General features: G+C 32.9%; 1 protein-coding gene across 1 annotated transcript; it reads left to right on the forward strand.

Annotated features, from left to right (window-relative positions):
- The first annotated feature begins 8,501 nt into the window (after positions 1–8,501).
- On the forward strand, positions 8,502–12,919 carry LOC9300209. Its single transcript, XM_002864087.2, has 4 exons — positions 8,502–9,602; positions 9,834–10,280; positions 10,661–10,720; positions 10,801–12,919. Exons 1-4 carry the CDS (start codon positions 8,618–8,620, stop codon positions 12,228–12,230), a joined length of 2,922 nt encoding a protein of 973 aa, XP_002864133.1. The 5' UTR covers positions 8,502–8,617; the 3' UTR covers positions 12,231–12,919.
- The last annotated feature ends 2,218 nt before the right edge of the window (positions 12,920–15,137 follow it).

The following is a 15,137-nucleotide window of genomic DNA, read 5'->3' on the forward strand; positions in this document are numbered from 1 at the left end:
TCAGTGTCTTTTAATACTTCATATGCATGAACTAGTTGATAGATATTTTGAACATAGCATATATACACTTCTCTGATTAGACTTACCAAAATGAAGATATATATGAGAGGAGCAAAGTAATGCAGGTTTAATGGAGCAGCTGCCATTCAACATTAGTGGATATCTTATCTTGTGACTTTTACTGACTGAATTCGTACGACATTGACCTAGCTCAGGACCGGCTCAAAATTATTCGAGACTTTGTGCTGATGTATAAAAATTAGTCTTTAAATAATGGAAAAAAGATACTCAGCTACACGAAGTACGACGGAATACATGCCTACACATGCCAAGTTTAAAAATGTACAACCAACTACACGAACTAAATGTATTGCATGCCCACATATACCAACTATATGACGACATGTGCTTAACATCACAAACATTTATTCCGGTACACTAATCAACGAAATCCGGCGTTGACCATTGTTGACCGGTATTGACCGGCATTTACCAACAAAAATATTCAAAAAATTTTTTAGTAATTAGTTAATTTTTTTAGTATTGACCGATAGTGATTTTAATAATTAGTTAATTTTTTTAACTTCAAAACTAAACTAAAAGTGAAATGAAATAAATTTTATTATTTTTTTAGAAAAATTGAGTATATGACTCTTTAATCTAAAGTTTGCATGTTTAAAAAATATTAAGTTTTTTTTGCTAAAATCAAAATCATAATACATAGTTAAAAACATAGAAAATTTTACATACTCTTTAGTCTAACTTTAATATATTATTAATTTATGTAATTAAAATTATTAAAAAAAATTTCGTAATAACGGATAAATAACAAAAAAGGTCGTAATTTGTTTTTTTTTAATATATAGCAAATAAAAAATCTAACGATATTGATTTTAGCAAAAACATTTATAAAATAAGAAGTTAATGTTTTTATTGACAATGTAAAAATAAGGAATTCGCTTAATTATTTTTATTTCACTTTTATTTTAGTTTTGAAATTGAAAAAACTAACTAATTATAATAATTAGTTTATTAAATATATATACAAAATTTATTTAAGTTGAATATACTATATAGAATGTGTTTTCCTCTTTAATTATACAATACAATAAAAGATTTAATAGAATAATTTTTTGTTTTTGTTTTTAATATTAAAATATAAAAAAAAATTGAATATTTTTGTTGGTCAATACAGGTCAACGATGGTCAACGCCGGATTTCGATGATTAGTATACCAGAATAAGATGTTCGTGATGTTGATCACATGTCTTCATATAGTTGGTATATGTGGGCATGCAATACATTTAGTTCGTGTAGTTGGTTGTACATTTTTAAACTTGACATGTGTAGCCATGTATTCCGTTATATTTCGTGTAGCTAAGTATCTTTTTTTCTTAAATAATATAGTTTTTTAAATAGTGAAAATTTTGGACCCTCAATTTTAAAGGAAATTGAATTTTTTTTTTGAGGATCCTGTGCTTTTTCTCCTCTGGCACATCTTTAAAGCCGACCTAGGTAGAAACAAAATTTACATGATTTAAGTAACTTTGATTTGATTGACCGTACCGTATATATATCAGTAGATATTAGATAATATGGCATGCATGTACATACATTTGAATCCATCAAATAATCTCAATATAACTTGTTATGTTCAAAAAAAAAAAAAAAAATGTTCAACATTATTATGGGACACAAAAATTATTAGCAAGATTACAACACGTGTCGATTCAGCGATTAGATCGTCTATGTGATATCATCTATTCATCTGTATATCGATGATAATGACACAATATTTTCAGTAACGTATATATTTCATATTTTCATCTATTCTTTTGCCTCTTCAATCTCTACCAGAAGCACATAAAACAATATAGCATATTTAAATTTCGGTCACATATATTTTGCAGCTGAATATTTTTTTTTAGTTCATGTAAATTACGGTTCAAATACATGATACATCTTTAATCTTTATTATATAACAATCAGCGAGGATGGCAGTCGAATGTTAAAGCAATAAAGATACGATTGATTGACTGGTTGGGATCTCCCTAATATACTTTTGATTTAATTATTGTTAGTTAATAGTTAAGTACAAAGATGCTGTCCAACGAATTCATGATCTTCAAATCGGATTATGTTCTAATAAAGACAGCCTAATTAGATCAATACTTAAATCAATTGTTGGTGATGCGTTATTGAATAATTTTCTGACCAAACAAACATAATTTTCTAAAAGTCCCTTTTCCAAAAACATTTATAAGAAAAAGTTTGGCACATCCGTAAAGCTATAAAAGGAAAGATGTCTCTGCCCGATCCCAAATTCGAATTTAATTATAACAAAATTTTCGGTAAACTATTTAACAATAATAAATTGGTCACATATATATATTCTGATTTTTAATTAGTTCGAGAAGTACGATTTTAACGACTTGAAGTCTAATTATTGGCACAATTTGAGACAGCTTACCTAATCTTACATAGTGGAAGAAAAAAAGAAGCTCTAATCTTAGTTTTACATATGTATGAGTCTCTGGCTTTAGAAGAGTTGACCTGAAGTTATCTAGTTGAGTGTTGTGTGAGTGTGAGGGTTGACCCGTTTATGATGCTGATTAGTTGGCAACTTGGCATACATATCATTATCCGCATGTACTACACTACTACCAAAATATATCCGCTTGTACTTTGGTCAGCTTTCGAATATATTTGGTGGTGTACGATTTTACCAAATATCCTTAAGAATTAAATCCACTGGGCGAATATTAGTCTGCGATAATTTGACTTTAGAAGAAGAGGGTCTAATTTGTGAATAATATTAAAGAAATGAGTTCTATCCCGTGAATTTTGGAGAAAAAAAAACACAAATTGTTGTACATCTTTTTTTTTTTTTTTTTTTTTTTTTTTATGTTGTACATCTTTTATCATGATTTTTTGAATGATTTATTGATAATTTTGGGTCTACAACAACTATGGCGAGGAAGGGACATAACCGATCCCATAAGTGGACTATAGTGGCATAAATTGTACATAGATCAAAATAAAAAAAATTTAAAACAAAACTTATCAATTTTTTATATGGTAAATATTGCATAACGGTTAAATCTTTTGAATCTTTGACATAATTTTCAACACACTCAGTATAAAGTTTCGTGTCTAGATTGGCGTAGTCATTTCTTTGTATACAAGTGCAAAAAAAGTTTAGGTTTTTTATTTTTTACTTTTTTTCTGTTTAAGTTTTCAGATTCGTTTGTTTGTATTTCATTGTGGTTTAGCATAAATGGACAATCTAGTTTACATATAAGTAGCATACAGAAGCGGCCCGAGATATCTAGATGAACCCATGATTAGAGGCCCATATGAGTAACATAAAGAATCGGCCCGAATGATGTATTTTTTTTACAAGCCCAAACTAGAACAGACAAATACCTTATGAACCAATCTCCTTTTTTGCTTTGACATCCAACCAACGATTTCCATTACACCAGTTCACCTAAAAAACACATCATTACACTACAAAAAATATTATACATTCGGATTTAGTGATATTGGGCTATATTATTATTGTTGGGCCATTGTCTAGCATTTGTTGTTTTGTACCATCGTTTATTTCAACTTTCTTTTTTTTTCAAATGTTTCAACAGCTCAGTTGGTATTTTCCCATGAGTTGATACCTCAAACTCGGGTTCGAATCTCCAATACATATGTTTGTATTATCAAAGGACCGATTTTGTAGGGATCATGAAAGTAGCAAGGAATATAATATTACTCTCTCATCTATAGTAGATTATTAAAGTCCTTGCTAGTTTTCGTCGGATAAAAAACATGTTTGATTATTATCTACATGTTTTGTCAGATCCGGGACAAGTAATCTGCATGATTCAATGTATTGGAAGCATTGTGACCTTTGTCTAACTCTAAGCGCGAGGCAAAGCAAACTCTAGCTATTAATGTTATCACATTATAAGCATGCATATAATATATTCATGATTACATATTCTCCATAAAGCAGCCATATAGATTTTCTCCCCCACTTTTTCTTCTTTTTTGACGCCCTTTGCTACTTTTCTAAGATGCCGATTACAATATGTGTATAAGATTTAAAGCCGAAGCCAAAATAAATTAAAAAGGAAATCAAAAAAAAAAAAAACAAAAAAATATTGTTGATACGGTATCAACTATCGAGGTTTGAGAAGATAGAACTAAGAAAGTGATGCCTCCTTATAAATAGTTGTGGAAACAAAGACACATTATTTCTATAAATGTTAAAACAAGAAAAGCAAAGTTTACCTCCATTGATGAGGCATGAGCATGTGAATGTGCCCTTTTAGGGCAACAATAAATTAATTTCATGCATACAACAAATCAAAAATCTCATGACAAGAAAGTGAAAGTGAAGAGAGAGAGTTTTTTGTGTATGGTCTGTTAATTAGGTGAGCAGCAGCCGACCTAGAGAGAGAAAAGCATATATAGGGAGTGAGAGAGAGAAACTAGGGTTTAAATTTTTTTTAATTTGGGGATATTGCAAAGAGATATGAGCTTTTAATGGTTCGGTGATCGTGCCCATCATTTTTCACTTGTCTTTCTGTGTTTTTAACGGTTTATGAAATTTAAGACATCCTACTCTATTACATTTCCCCTCAAGGCATTATTTTATGCAAGTTATGTAAAATTGTAAATTATTGATAAGCTTACTTCCAAATTAATTGATCCAACAGATAGATCAAAATCAAGTCCGGGAAGTCAACTTTCAGACCGGACATAGACACAGTCCCATAAATCGCATCAAGGAGACTATGTGACTGTGTTATAACCTTTGAGACATGCTTCTAGAGTATTTAAAGACGAATTGTTGTTTTTGTTACCGTCCTCGAGTTACAATTACCTAACCCTATGAAATCATCGGCTCTTGGATTAACCCGGTTTCAAAATTTGGGTATAGTAGACTTGAGTCGTGATCGAGCAAATAGTTTCAAAATGGGTTATTCTTATGAACTCGAATTCGGTTTTGGAATGTTAGTTAGATTAATGTGGTTATCTTGTGAAGTAATATACTTAAAATTATCAATCTGTGTTTCAAATTAATGTAAACATATATATAGTTTGAGAGAAATTACATTTTTAGTTCATTTCTTATATCATGCTTACTATATTTAAATTTTATATAGAATAATTAAATTCATTACATTCAAATACATGTGATGCCATTTATACAAATCTGAGATTCATATAACCTTAGATTTACCAGTAAAAACATCAACATAACTTTAACAATTTTGGATCTTCGACAATGCTCTATGTATATTATACAAAATTTAAAACAAATAATTTATTTTATGAAATATTTTCTGTATTGTTATTTTATTTTTAAATTATCAAATTAGACGATTATTAGAGAGTTAGATTTCATTTAAAAAATAATATATATATATATAGACTGAATTAAAAAGAGTTCATACATTGAGTAAGTTGAGCTAAGCTTGCTTACTTGCTTTGGGTAAGTGGGGTTGAGCTGGATAACATAATATAAGGTAAAAGAAATACATGTTTTAACCCATGTTTAAAAAATCGCTAGGCGCTAGTCGGACGCTCGGGTTGGGCCTAGCGCCTAGCGAAAAAATCGGAGATTAAACGGGGATTAATCGGGATTTATATATGTAATTTTATTATATATATATTATAATACGGATAATGTACATGAGAACGTCGTTGGTCAAGTGGTTTATGTCATGCCTTTGAATGCAAACAGCCTAGCTTCGATACGTAGAAGCTGTTGTTTTGCTATTTTTTTCATTTAATGAAACGTGAAATTACATATATGCCATCGTCTTCTTCATCACCCCTGCGACCAGAAAACCCTAATTTCCGCCGTTTTTTTGTTTTTTCACAATTATGTCATTCTTTGCTTTGTTTTTTTTGGATTTTTACCCAATTGCAAGAGATTTACAATCCATATTACGTTATCAATCTTATAAACCAGAAAAAATGAAACTTTTTTTTAAAAATTCCGATTATATAGCCGATTAACCAAAATCGCGACGGCTGCCGACCGCCGAGCGTTTAACCGCCGATTAAACGGCCTAGGCGACCGCGTTTTAGAACAGGGGTTTTAACTACTTCTAGTAAAAAATATATTGAATACTTCAAGTATTTTTAGTAATGCTAAAAGCCTATACTAGAATTTTGATAAGAAATATTAAAAAAATAAGTTTAAAAGAGCTCGGAAAAGGCAAAACTGGCATGAGAGTCAATGGAGCAGAAGCATGGAACCGATGTGTCCACATCTCTTCCTCTCTCCCTTTTATCGCACAAACACACACTCTCAGTCCCATTTTTCCTCGGTTATTAATTATTCTTTTCTGTTTTTTTTTTTAAAATGCTTCTTCCTTGTTAAAAATCATGAAAACAAACAAATTATCCAAAATTTAACTCATAAAAGGAGAAAATGGTTCAATATTGAAAATTTCATGAATAGTAAAATGTCAAAACGAAAATAATAAAAGCAGTGAAATTAATAATTCTTACGCCGCGTTTGCAGTCTTAAGGACAATGATGGACTCTCTTACCTTTTTCTAGTTGTCAAAATCAGACATCAACGTTAAATATTTATATGTGTGGTTGTATTAGCTAAACTGATGCACTTTATTCATTGCCAGGTTCCACAGGCATCTCTTTTTATTCAAAACGAAAAAAAAATGATTTTCTTGATTAATGACTGTAAATCACCATACAATATTCAAATTCTTATAAAACCTATATTGATTGACAAAAAAAGAAAACCTATATGTATTTAGATCTACCTTTATGTATGCATAGAAAAAAAAAGTTATTAATAATGTAATTCACCATACAATATATGTGTGTTCATCAAAATGTTTTTATAATTCTTGAAAGAGCCAATAAAAAACGCTACTAACAGAGTTATTAATATATGTAAGCCTAAGCTATTGTGATATTTCAGATTTAAATATATGAAAATTTGTAGTATTTTTTTCTATTTGGTTTTATAGGTTATTAGAGCAAATCCAATGGTGGTGTTTCTTAGTGAAGTTCTTAAGAAATCCTTAGCTTAAAAAATCACTAAAATTAATGAAAACAAGATATTAGAGTTTCTTAGCTTAGAGTTTTAGGATTTGTTAAGGACTCATGTTGTGTTGTCTTGTGATTGGGTGAGGAAAAAATATAGTAGCCAAAAATAAATTTATCTCTTATTTTTTTTTATTGTGCGACACTTATTTTTCTGTCTTGCAAAAATTTATCCCTTTTTATTGTTTAAATGCTAAAGTCTTTTTTTTGTGAATGGAGTTTTATTAAGATTTGGATTCATATATGGCATAAATTTGGCACGAATTAAGTTAACGACTAATCGTTATTCCGGTTTTTGATTTATATTTTTTATGTTTTGTATGTTTAAAATTTTAGAAAATTGTAATAATTATTAAGTTTTATCAAATAAAAATGTTTATCATTTTCATTTTAATTTTTTTTTTTAAGAAACCATTTAAGGACTCTACCATTGGACAATGAAAATTTTAAAGATTCAACACAAACTCTTAATTTTGAAATTATCACAATTTATAATAAAAAATGTTTAAGAGTCCTTTTAAAGACTTCACCATTGGACTTGCTCTTAGAGTTTTAGATTTCTTGAGTTTTGACCAAAAAAATATAAAAAATTCCTACTTACGTAAGAAAAAGTGAATAATTCATATTTCCAAAATAAATTTTAAACAAAGTGTCATTTTTCATTATTTTCTCTTTAATATAAACTGTTTTCAGACCGATCCGACCTAACTCTAATTCTATTTTCTGGAGATAACAGTCCGATATGATTTTATGAAGAAAAGGAAGGTGTTTATTTCTATATAAATTGCATTGTATTTCCTGAATCTTTGAATCATTTATCACGTAAATAGAATGAATTATTTGAGAGCGCTGACTCGTGACTGAAATGAAGTATTTGAGAGCCCTGACTGCTGACCAAAATTCTTATGGACTAAATGACGTATTAATTAAGTATTGTAATCTTTAACAAAATTACTAAATATATCGGATTGATGAATTGGCAACTATTTACCCATCAGTCATAATGTATACTGTTTTAATTTTTATTTCTTCTAACTATTTTACTATCGTTTTTTGTTCTTTCTGCATTAATTTTTTTGATGCTTTGTGTCACTAATCCGATTGATTAGCTTTGGCAACCAGACAGAAAAAAAAAAAGAGAATCTACGGAAAGAAAGAGCATATATAGTTACATTTAAAACGAGTGCCATTAAAATTGGTGGTATTTTGTAATAAGGTGAATTAGTCATGGTCACCTAAACGGGCTTAAATTAGTATATTTGATAAAAAAAACTTGGAAACATATTCTGTATTAATACTACTTTTTCATATTTGTAAAAAAAAATAGTACTCGTTTTCAAATTTCTGCAAAAAGCTAAACCCAAAAAGCTAAAAACCCTAATAGTCTTCACTCTTCATAAACCCCAAAAACCAGATCAAATTAATCTCTCTGGTTCTCCTTGTTCCCTTCTCTCTTTTGGTTTTTGTCTTTTTAATAATAAAAACTCATTTTAGGTTATTTTTAATTTCCTCTTTAATTTGAGTGCTTCTTGAAATGGGTGAGACAACAAAAGGAGATGCTACAAAACCATCACCGAATCAAATCTCCTCACCTAAAGATTCTTCACTCGATCACCAAGCACCAAACCCATCACTCCTCCATCATCACCACCACCACCACCAATCTTTCCTCCCTTCTCCGATCTTCATACCCACCGTCTCTTCTCCCGGAGCTCCGGTAATCCCCAAACGACCACGTTTCAGCACTTCCGGTGGTCTCTCTCCTCCTCAATGGAAAGCCTTGCCGTCTCCTTCTACCGTCCCAACCGCCTCCACAATCTCTTCATCACCGACACCTTCCACCGCCGTGGTAACAGCTTCTTCCACCGAAACCGCCGGATCTTCACCCCCGGGTCAAGAAGCGACCAACAGTGAAAAACAACAACAACAACAACCTAAACCGGAGTCATTTCAACATAAATTCAGAAAAGGTAAGTACGTTAGCCCCGTGTGGAAACCAAACGAGATGCTATGGCTAGCAAGAGCCTGGAGAGCCCAGTACCAAAACCAAGTAACCGGGTCCGGATCCGGATCCGGTTCGGGCGAAGGAAGAGGCAAAACCCGTGCTGAAAAAGACAGGGAAGTAGCCGAGTATCTAAACCGACACGGTATAAACCGGGACTCAAAAATCGCCGGTACGAAATGGGACAACATGCTTGGTGAGTTTAGGAAAGTGTATGAATGGGAAAAATGCGGAGATCAGGACAAATACGGTAAGAGTTACTTCAGGCTCTCTCCTTACGAGAGGAAGCAGCATCGACTTCCCGCGTCTTTTGACGAAGAAGTCTATCAAGAATTGGCTCTTTTCATGGGTCCACGTGTCAGAGCTCCGACTATTAACCGCGGCGGCGGTGGCGGAGCTACGGTAACTGTAGCCTCAACGCCTCCATCTGTTGAGGCGCTTCCTCCTCCTCTTTATCCAGCATTGATGACGTCGCGAGACGAATATGATATTGATAATAACCCAATCTCTTCCATTGGTAAATTTTTATATTTTACTTCTATAACACTTTTTTATTTATTATTCATTGACTTCTCTAAAGTCCATTATTTATTTAATAGTCACATTGTGCCATACTGCGTTACTTGGACTTGTAGAGTGTAGACTATGCTTGGTAGGATCGTTTATTGGTCTTATTAATTAGAATTGAAGGAACTTGAAATTGTTTTTAAAATCATGATTTTGTAAAATTAAATTATGTACTTTGTAGGAAGAGGGAAGCGTTTGGCATTATCACTACTTGGAGATGATCATCCTCAATATCCGTATTCACACAACATTGCTAGAGGATCAGGTTTATTCTCTAATAAATCATTATACAATCCTTTTTTTGAGATGATTCCTTCTTCCTCTTCTTCGTCTTCCTCGCTGAAAGATCTTCGCCGAATTGGAAAAATACGGCTAACATGGGAGGAATCGGTTAACTTGTGGGCTGAAGAAGGAGATGTTGATTATGGGAGAATTAGGGTTAGTGGTTCGAGTTTTTTGAATGCGGATGAGCTCACATACTTGGATGATTCCATGGTGGCTTGTAAAATGGAATCCTTCGAAGATGGACCTCTCAAGGGATTTTCTTTGGATAAATTCATTTCTGGTCAACATCTTAAAGTCTTTGGAAGACAAAGGTCAACTTCATCATCTGCTCCTTCACCTTCAGGTAACACACATGCATTCGTTTAGTAATAAATTATGGCAATACAATTAAAGAGGAAATCAATGCAGTGAACCTCTCTATTCAGCGAGGAATTGTTAAGAATATATGCAATAATGATTAACACAAAAAATTAGAAGGAACTTAATTTATGAAAGTTTCTCATCTTATAGAGCAAAATGTTTTAAAAGACCTTTAGTGATAGATATATACAAAATTAAAAAGGAAGAACAATGCAACTCTCTAATCCTGCTCTTTGTAAAAAAAAAAAAGTGGTAGGTTTGTAATTTTGTATGATCAATAATCCTTTGGTGATACCTAAATTAATAAAGAGCAAAATCAATATATGCAGCTCTCTTTATAATATGTTTGTCTCATATTTTCAGTAAATGTGGCAGGTGTGTTTGATCGACCTCAGCTTCAACTCTCAGAACCCATTTATAAATGTAATTTTTTTCCGAATCTTATACCTTCAAATTTGCATGATTCCTTTATATTATTAACAAGTGAACTAATGCTACTACAGCAATATCAACATTGGAGTTCCAAGACCCATCGGAGCATTTCTTGAGTAAATTGCGTGTGCCAGCAGGAAACATTCCGAGTTTATTTGAGCTCGCACGGTATCTTCAAGAACCACCGCCGGAAAATCTTCGGTTTCCTCTCCGACCAGACGTCTACAAAGACTTGCCGTCCGGAAAAGAGCTCTTCTTCTCCATCTCCTCCACCGAGCTACTAGATTGTAGAGCAATCACATATGATGTCATCGGCCCCATAATGTCCCGCTTAAACCCTAATACCGGTTTCGTCATCTCGAGCAAAGACTCCCTGATCTCGCTTTGGGACGACTGCGTTAACCGGATGGTTTCAAAGTTTTGTGAAATGGTGGTTTTGCGTAAACCAGACTCGTCGTCTTGGATTGAAAACGTACAAGATCAGTGGCCAAACGTGATGGGATTCGTAAAAGGATTTGGCTTATGGAGAGGAGAAGAAACTGATAAGGTACGGGAAGGGGCAGCTGATCCTTCTTCTCTATTGGTCGAGAAGATTCTTTGGTCGTACAACGATCTTCCATACATTCTTGGATATCACGCAATAGGGTTCATTGTAACATTCTGCGCTTTGAGTCTATCATCAGAAGATCGAGTGATCTGCACCGATCTTTATTCATTCAACGTCTCATCACCGTCCGATCGAATCAAGGCCTTGGTTCCTTGTTACCGTCTAGCTTCCCTTATACCTTTGCTTGCAGATCGGTGTACTACGAGGCCTTTATGCTACAACGACTTCGAGAGAATCGATCATGGAGATTATGTGACCGAAGTAACGCCTAACACGGTGACTAAGTATTACTCAAGCAAGCGAAAATGGATGGGTGTTAAAGGAATCTACGATTTTCTCGACCAAAGAGTTCCACACGCGGAGCATTTGGATAGGGCAAGCGAGAAAGATCTCTCGTTGAGTTTTAAGCCACGTGGAATCAGAGTCAAACCACAAAACATTGACCAGCTCATCGACTCGCTGATGTGTGTGAGTAAAGCGCTCGTTGCACTTCACGACCTTTCTTTCATGCATCGTGACATGGGATGGCATAATGTAATGAGAAGCACGGCGACGATAACAACAACTGACACGGATTGGTTTGTTTGCGGGTTTGATGCTGCTGTTGAGGCCCCGCAGCTTAACCCGCACCGCCCTGTGGCCAAAGCAGTTATGGAGGAGGAAGAGGAGCGTGGGAGACACGCGCCGGAGATGGAGAGAGGATTGCATGCAGTGAAAGTGGATGTGTGGGGAGTGGGTTATATGATAAAGACTTGTGGATTAAGTAATGTACCAAAGATATTGAGAGACCTTCAGGGGAAGTGTTTGGAACCGAACCAAGAGAACCGACCGACCGCAGCTGATTGCTTCCACCACCTTCTCCAGGTTCAGTCTGCCAGTACAGCGTCGTATTAGTCTACTTGTTTTTTCTTTAATAAAAAAATTTGTAGTTGTTTTAAAACCACATTTTTAGTTTCACATGTGAAGAAGGTTCGAAACCGAGATCTAGAAGTGACATAGAGTGTTTGACCATCAGGTTAGTAGTATACAGCTTTCTTTTGGTTTTGGCGTATTTTATATGAAGAAAAAAGGGAGAAATGAATTAACCTCGAAATATTATTTTTAAAATTGTTGACTGATGAGAAGTGAGAAGTGAGGATTGTTTTGTCGAGAGAAATATACATTGGGCTAAACAAAATGGCGCTGTTTTCTATCATCTAATCTCTCTGTCAATTCACCTGCACTAGTTTCTTCCCCACAAATTTTCTTGCTCTGGGTTCTATTATCTTTCATTTTTGAATTGTTTTATTTTATCTGTCAGATCTTTCTTTCAATACTGATTATATACCCGATCTCAGATTTCACCATTTTCATTACACTTAGTAAAAGTTATAGAAGAAACAATTTGAACCCATGGGTTACATACTATATAGTAAGTAATTTCTCTATCTTTTTTTTTTTTTTCTTTTCACAAAAGCGTTAGATGAACGAACCGTTTTGTGGATTGCTTTCTCGTGCAAGTTAACTAATTGGTATATTGCGTATGTAAGGCCTGTTGGGCTGTCAAGGAGGTTTAAGATAGGCCGAATGCCAAAAAAAAAAAAAAAAAATACGAAGCAACAAAGGAAGCTGACCAAAAAAAAAAGCAACAAGGAAACAGAAAAAAAAGAAGAATCTTGAGTATAATCTTAAATATGAGTTTTTAACCAACTGCTAAAAAAGAGCTGATGACCTAATGCATAGTGTGCAGAAGGTTTAATCAGAATTTATGCGATTTTACCTGGAGTAACGTAAATTAGTGAAAAACCAATAATTGTGTTGTATATAAATATTTTTAGGTTAAATAAATAAATTAGTATATATTATAAATTATTTATTAATAAAGTACGTTCTATAAGGCAAAGAAAACCAATAATTGTGTTGTGTATAAATATTTTTTTTCGAATTAGTTAACAGAAAACGTTGCCCCCTTATTCTGCAAGCCAATAACGTAAAAAAAAAAGAAGAGAAAACTTCAAATTTATAGTGTTCACAATCTTAAGATGTTGTTGCCATAGTGGGAGTTAGAGTGGCATTTAACTAACTACCCATAGCCCACTTTCTTAACGGTTTTGTGCAAAAAAAAATTTCAAAGTCGCCAATTTTAGCAATTTTACCTTTTACCTCCAAAAAATACAAAATAATCTTATAAAATCCAAAAAATAGGCAGTCTAGCCATTTTTTCGTTATTGTCAAGTTTTTAAAATTTTGATAAATAATATATCAAATGTAAACCCTCAAGACGACGAGTTCAATTCTACATTTAAAATTTCAAAAATCAAATGTATGTAATCGTGAAAACGTTTAAAATATATACATAAAGACTATATTGCCTATTATTTTGGACTTTCTTTTGTTACGGTTCACCAAAATTGACCAATCTAAGAGAACATAACAAAAGTGTTTTCTAATATCATCCAAAAGACCAAAACTAAAACAAATCATACAATTAACTTTGATTTGAATTCTATTAGGAATGTGGCCTAACTTAACCCAAAAGCTAGCTCAAGAGTTAAGGGTTGCCACATCTTTTATATACTACCCAAAGATCTTAATCCCAAGCAATGTGAGACTTTCTAATAGGCCTCCTCAAGATGTGGGTGGGAAACGGTCCAACGGGAAACAGCCCAAGCCCAACATCTCGGAAATACAACAAGACATGCCACTTATATGGGCCACATAGGTGGGAAACCATTTGTGTGAGAATTTGCTTGTTGGGCCAACTATGGACTCTGATACCATATTAGGAATGTGGCCTAACTTAATCCAAAAGCTAGCTCAAGAGTTAAGGGTTGCCACATCCTTTATATACTATCCAAAGATCTTAATCCCAAGCAATGTGGGACTTTCTAATAAATTCAATATTGAAGTTAAATGGATATTTAAAAATTAAACAGCATACCGGAGAGCGTTGCCCTTTTAAAAATTAAATTTTGAATAATCATTCGTCGTGAGGAGCTAGCGCTAACACAGAGTGTTCCCCGCGTTTCCTTTTGTGACTAGCATAATGTTTTAGATCTTAGGATAAATAATGTTTTAATTTTAATTTAAGAGAACGAGAAAATTTTATGATCATCATGTCGGTTTAGTATTGAAATTACATTCATAGGACATAGTCTAAACTACAACTAATATACGCATAACCTAAACTATATATAATATCCCCTATGATCTAAAACTACAACGAATCAGGATTAATTGTCTATCTAATCATATTAAATTTACTTAATAGAATAGCAAAATAATTTTCTTCACAATGTCACTTACTCCCATAACACCTAAAGAGAATATCATAATCAATCATTTTTTTTTTTTGCTAAAGATAATCAATCATTTTCGAAAACTCTAATATCTCTTTGAAAAAACCAAACAAATGAATTCGTTTTTTAATGTGAAAAAGTGTCACGCCATACGTACCTACATAGAGTTCAACTGATGTGTCATTACGGGATTATTACGGATTTTGCCCTTTTTTATAATGGCATTTATGGATTTTGCCATTTTTTGAATAATTTATGGATTTTGCCCCTTTTTAACACTTAAAAATTTACGTATTTATGATTTTTTTTTGCAAAAATACGTACATTATACCAAATACTAAACCCTAAGAACAACTGGAACCGACTAAATCCAAACATAACGAATGAAACGGATGTTAAATCATATTTTTGGAGCCTAAAAAAGGGCAAAATCCATAAATTATTCAAAAAAGGGCAAAATCCATAACTGTCATTATAAAAAAGGGCAAAATCCGTAATTAATTCGTGTCATTACAGATATACG

The sequence above is a fragment of the Arabidopsis lyrata genome (assembly GCF_000004255.2).
Source record: "Arabidopsis lyrata subsp. lyrata unplaced genomic scaffold ARALYscaffold_8, whole genome shotgun sequence".
NCBI lineage: Eukaryota > Viridiplantae > Streptophyta > Magnoliopsida > Brassicales > Brassicaceae > Arabidopsis > Arabidopsis lyrata.

What these genes read in the sequence shown, in the direction of transcription:
- LOC9300209 (XM_002864087.2), top strand. Translation starts at nt 8,618, where the DNA reads ATGGGTGAGACAACAAAAGGAGATGCTACAAAACCATCACCGAATCAA. An exon ending in ATCTGCTCCTTCACCTTCAG is followed by an intron (nt 10,281 to 10,660) that starts GTAACACACATG and finishes TCATATTTTCAG; the next exon opens with TAAATGTGGCAGGTGTGTTT. An exon ending in CTCAGAACCCATTTATAAAT is followed by an intron (nt 10,721 to 10,800) that starts GTAATTTTTTTC and finishes ATGCTACTACAG; the next exon opens with CAATATCAACATTGGAGTTC.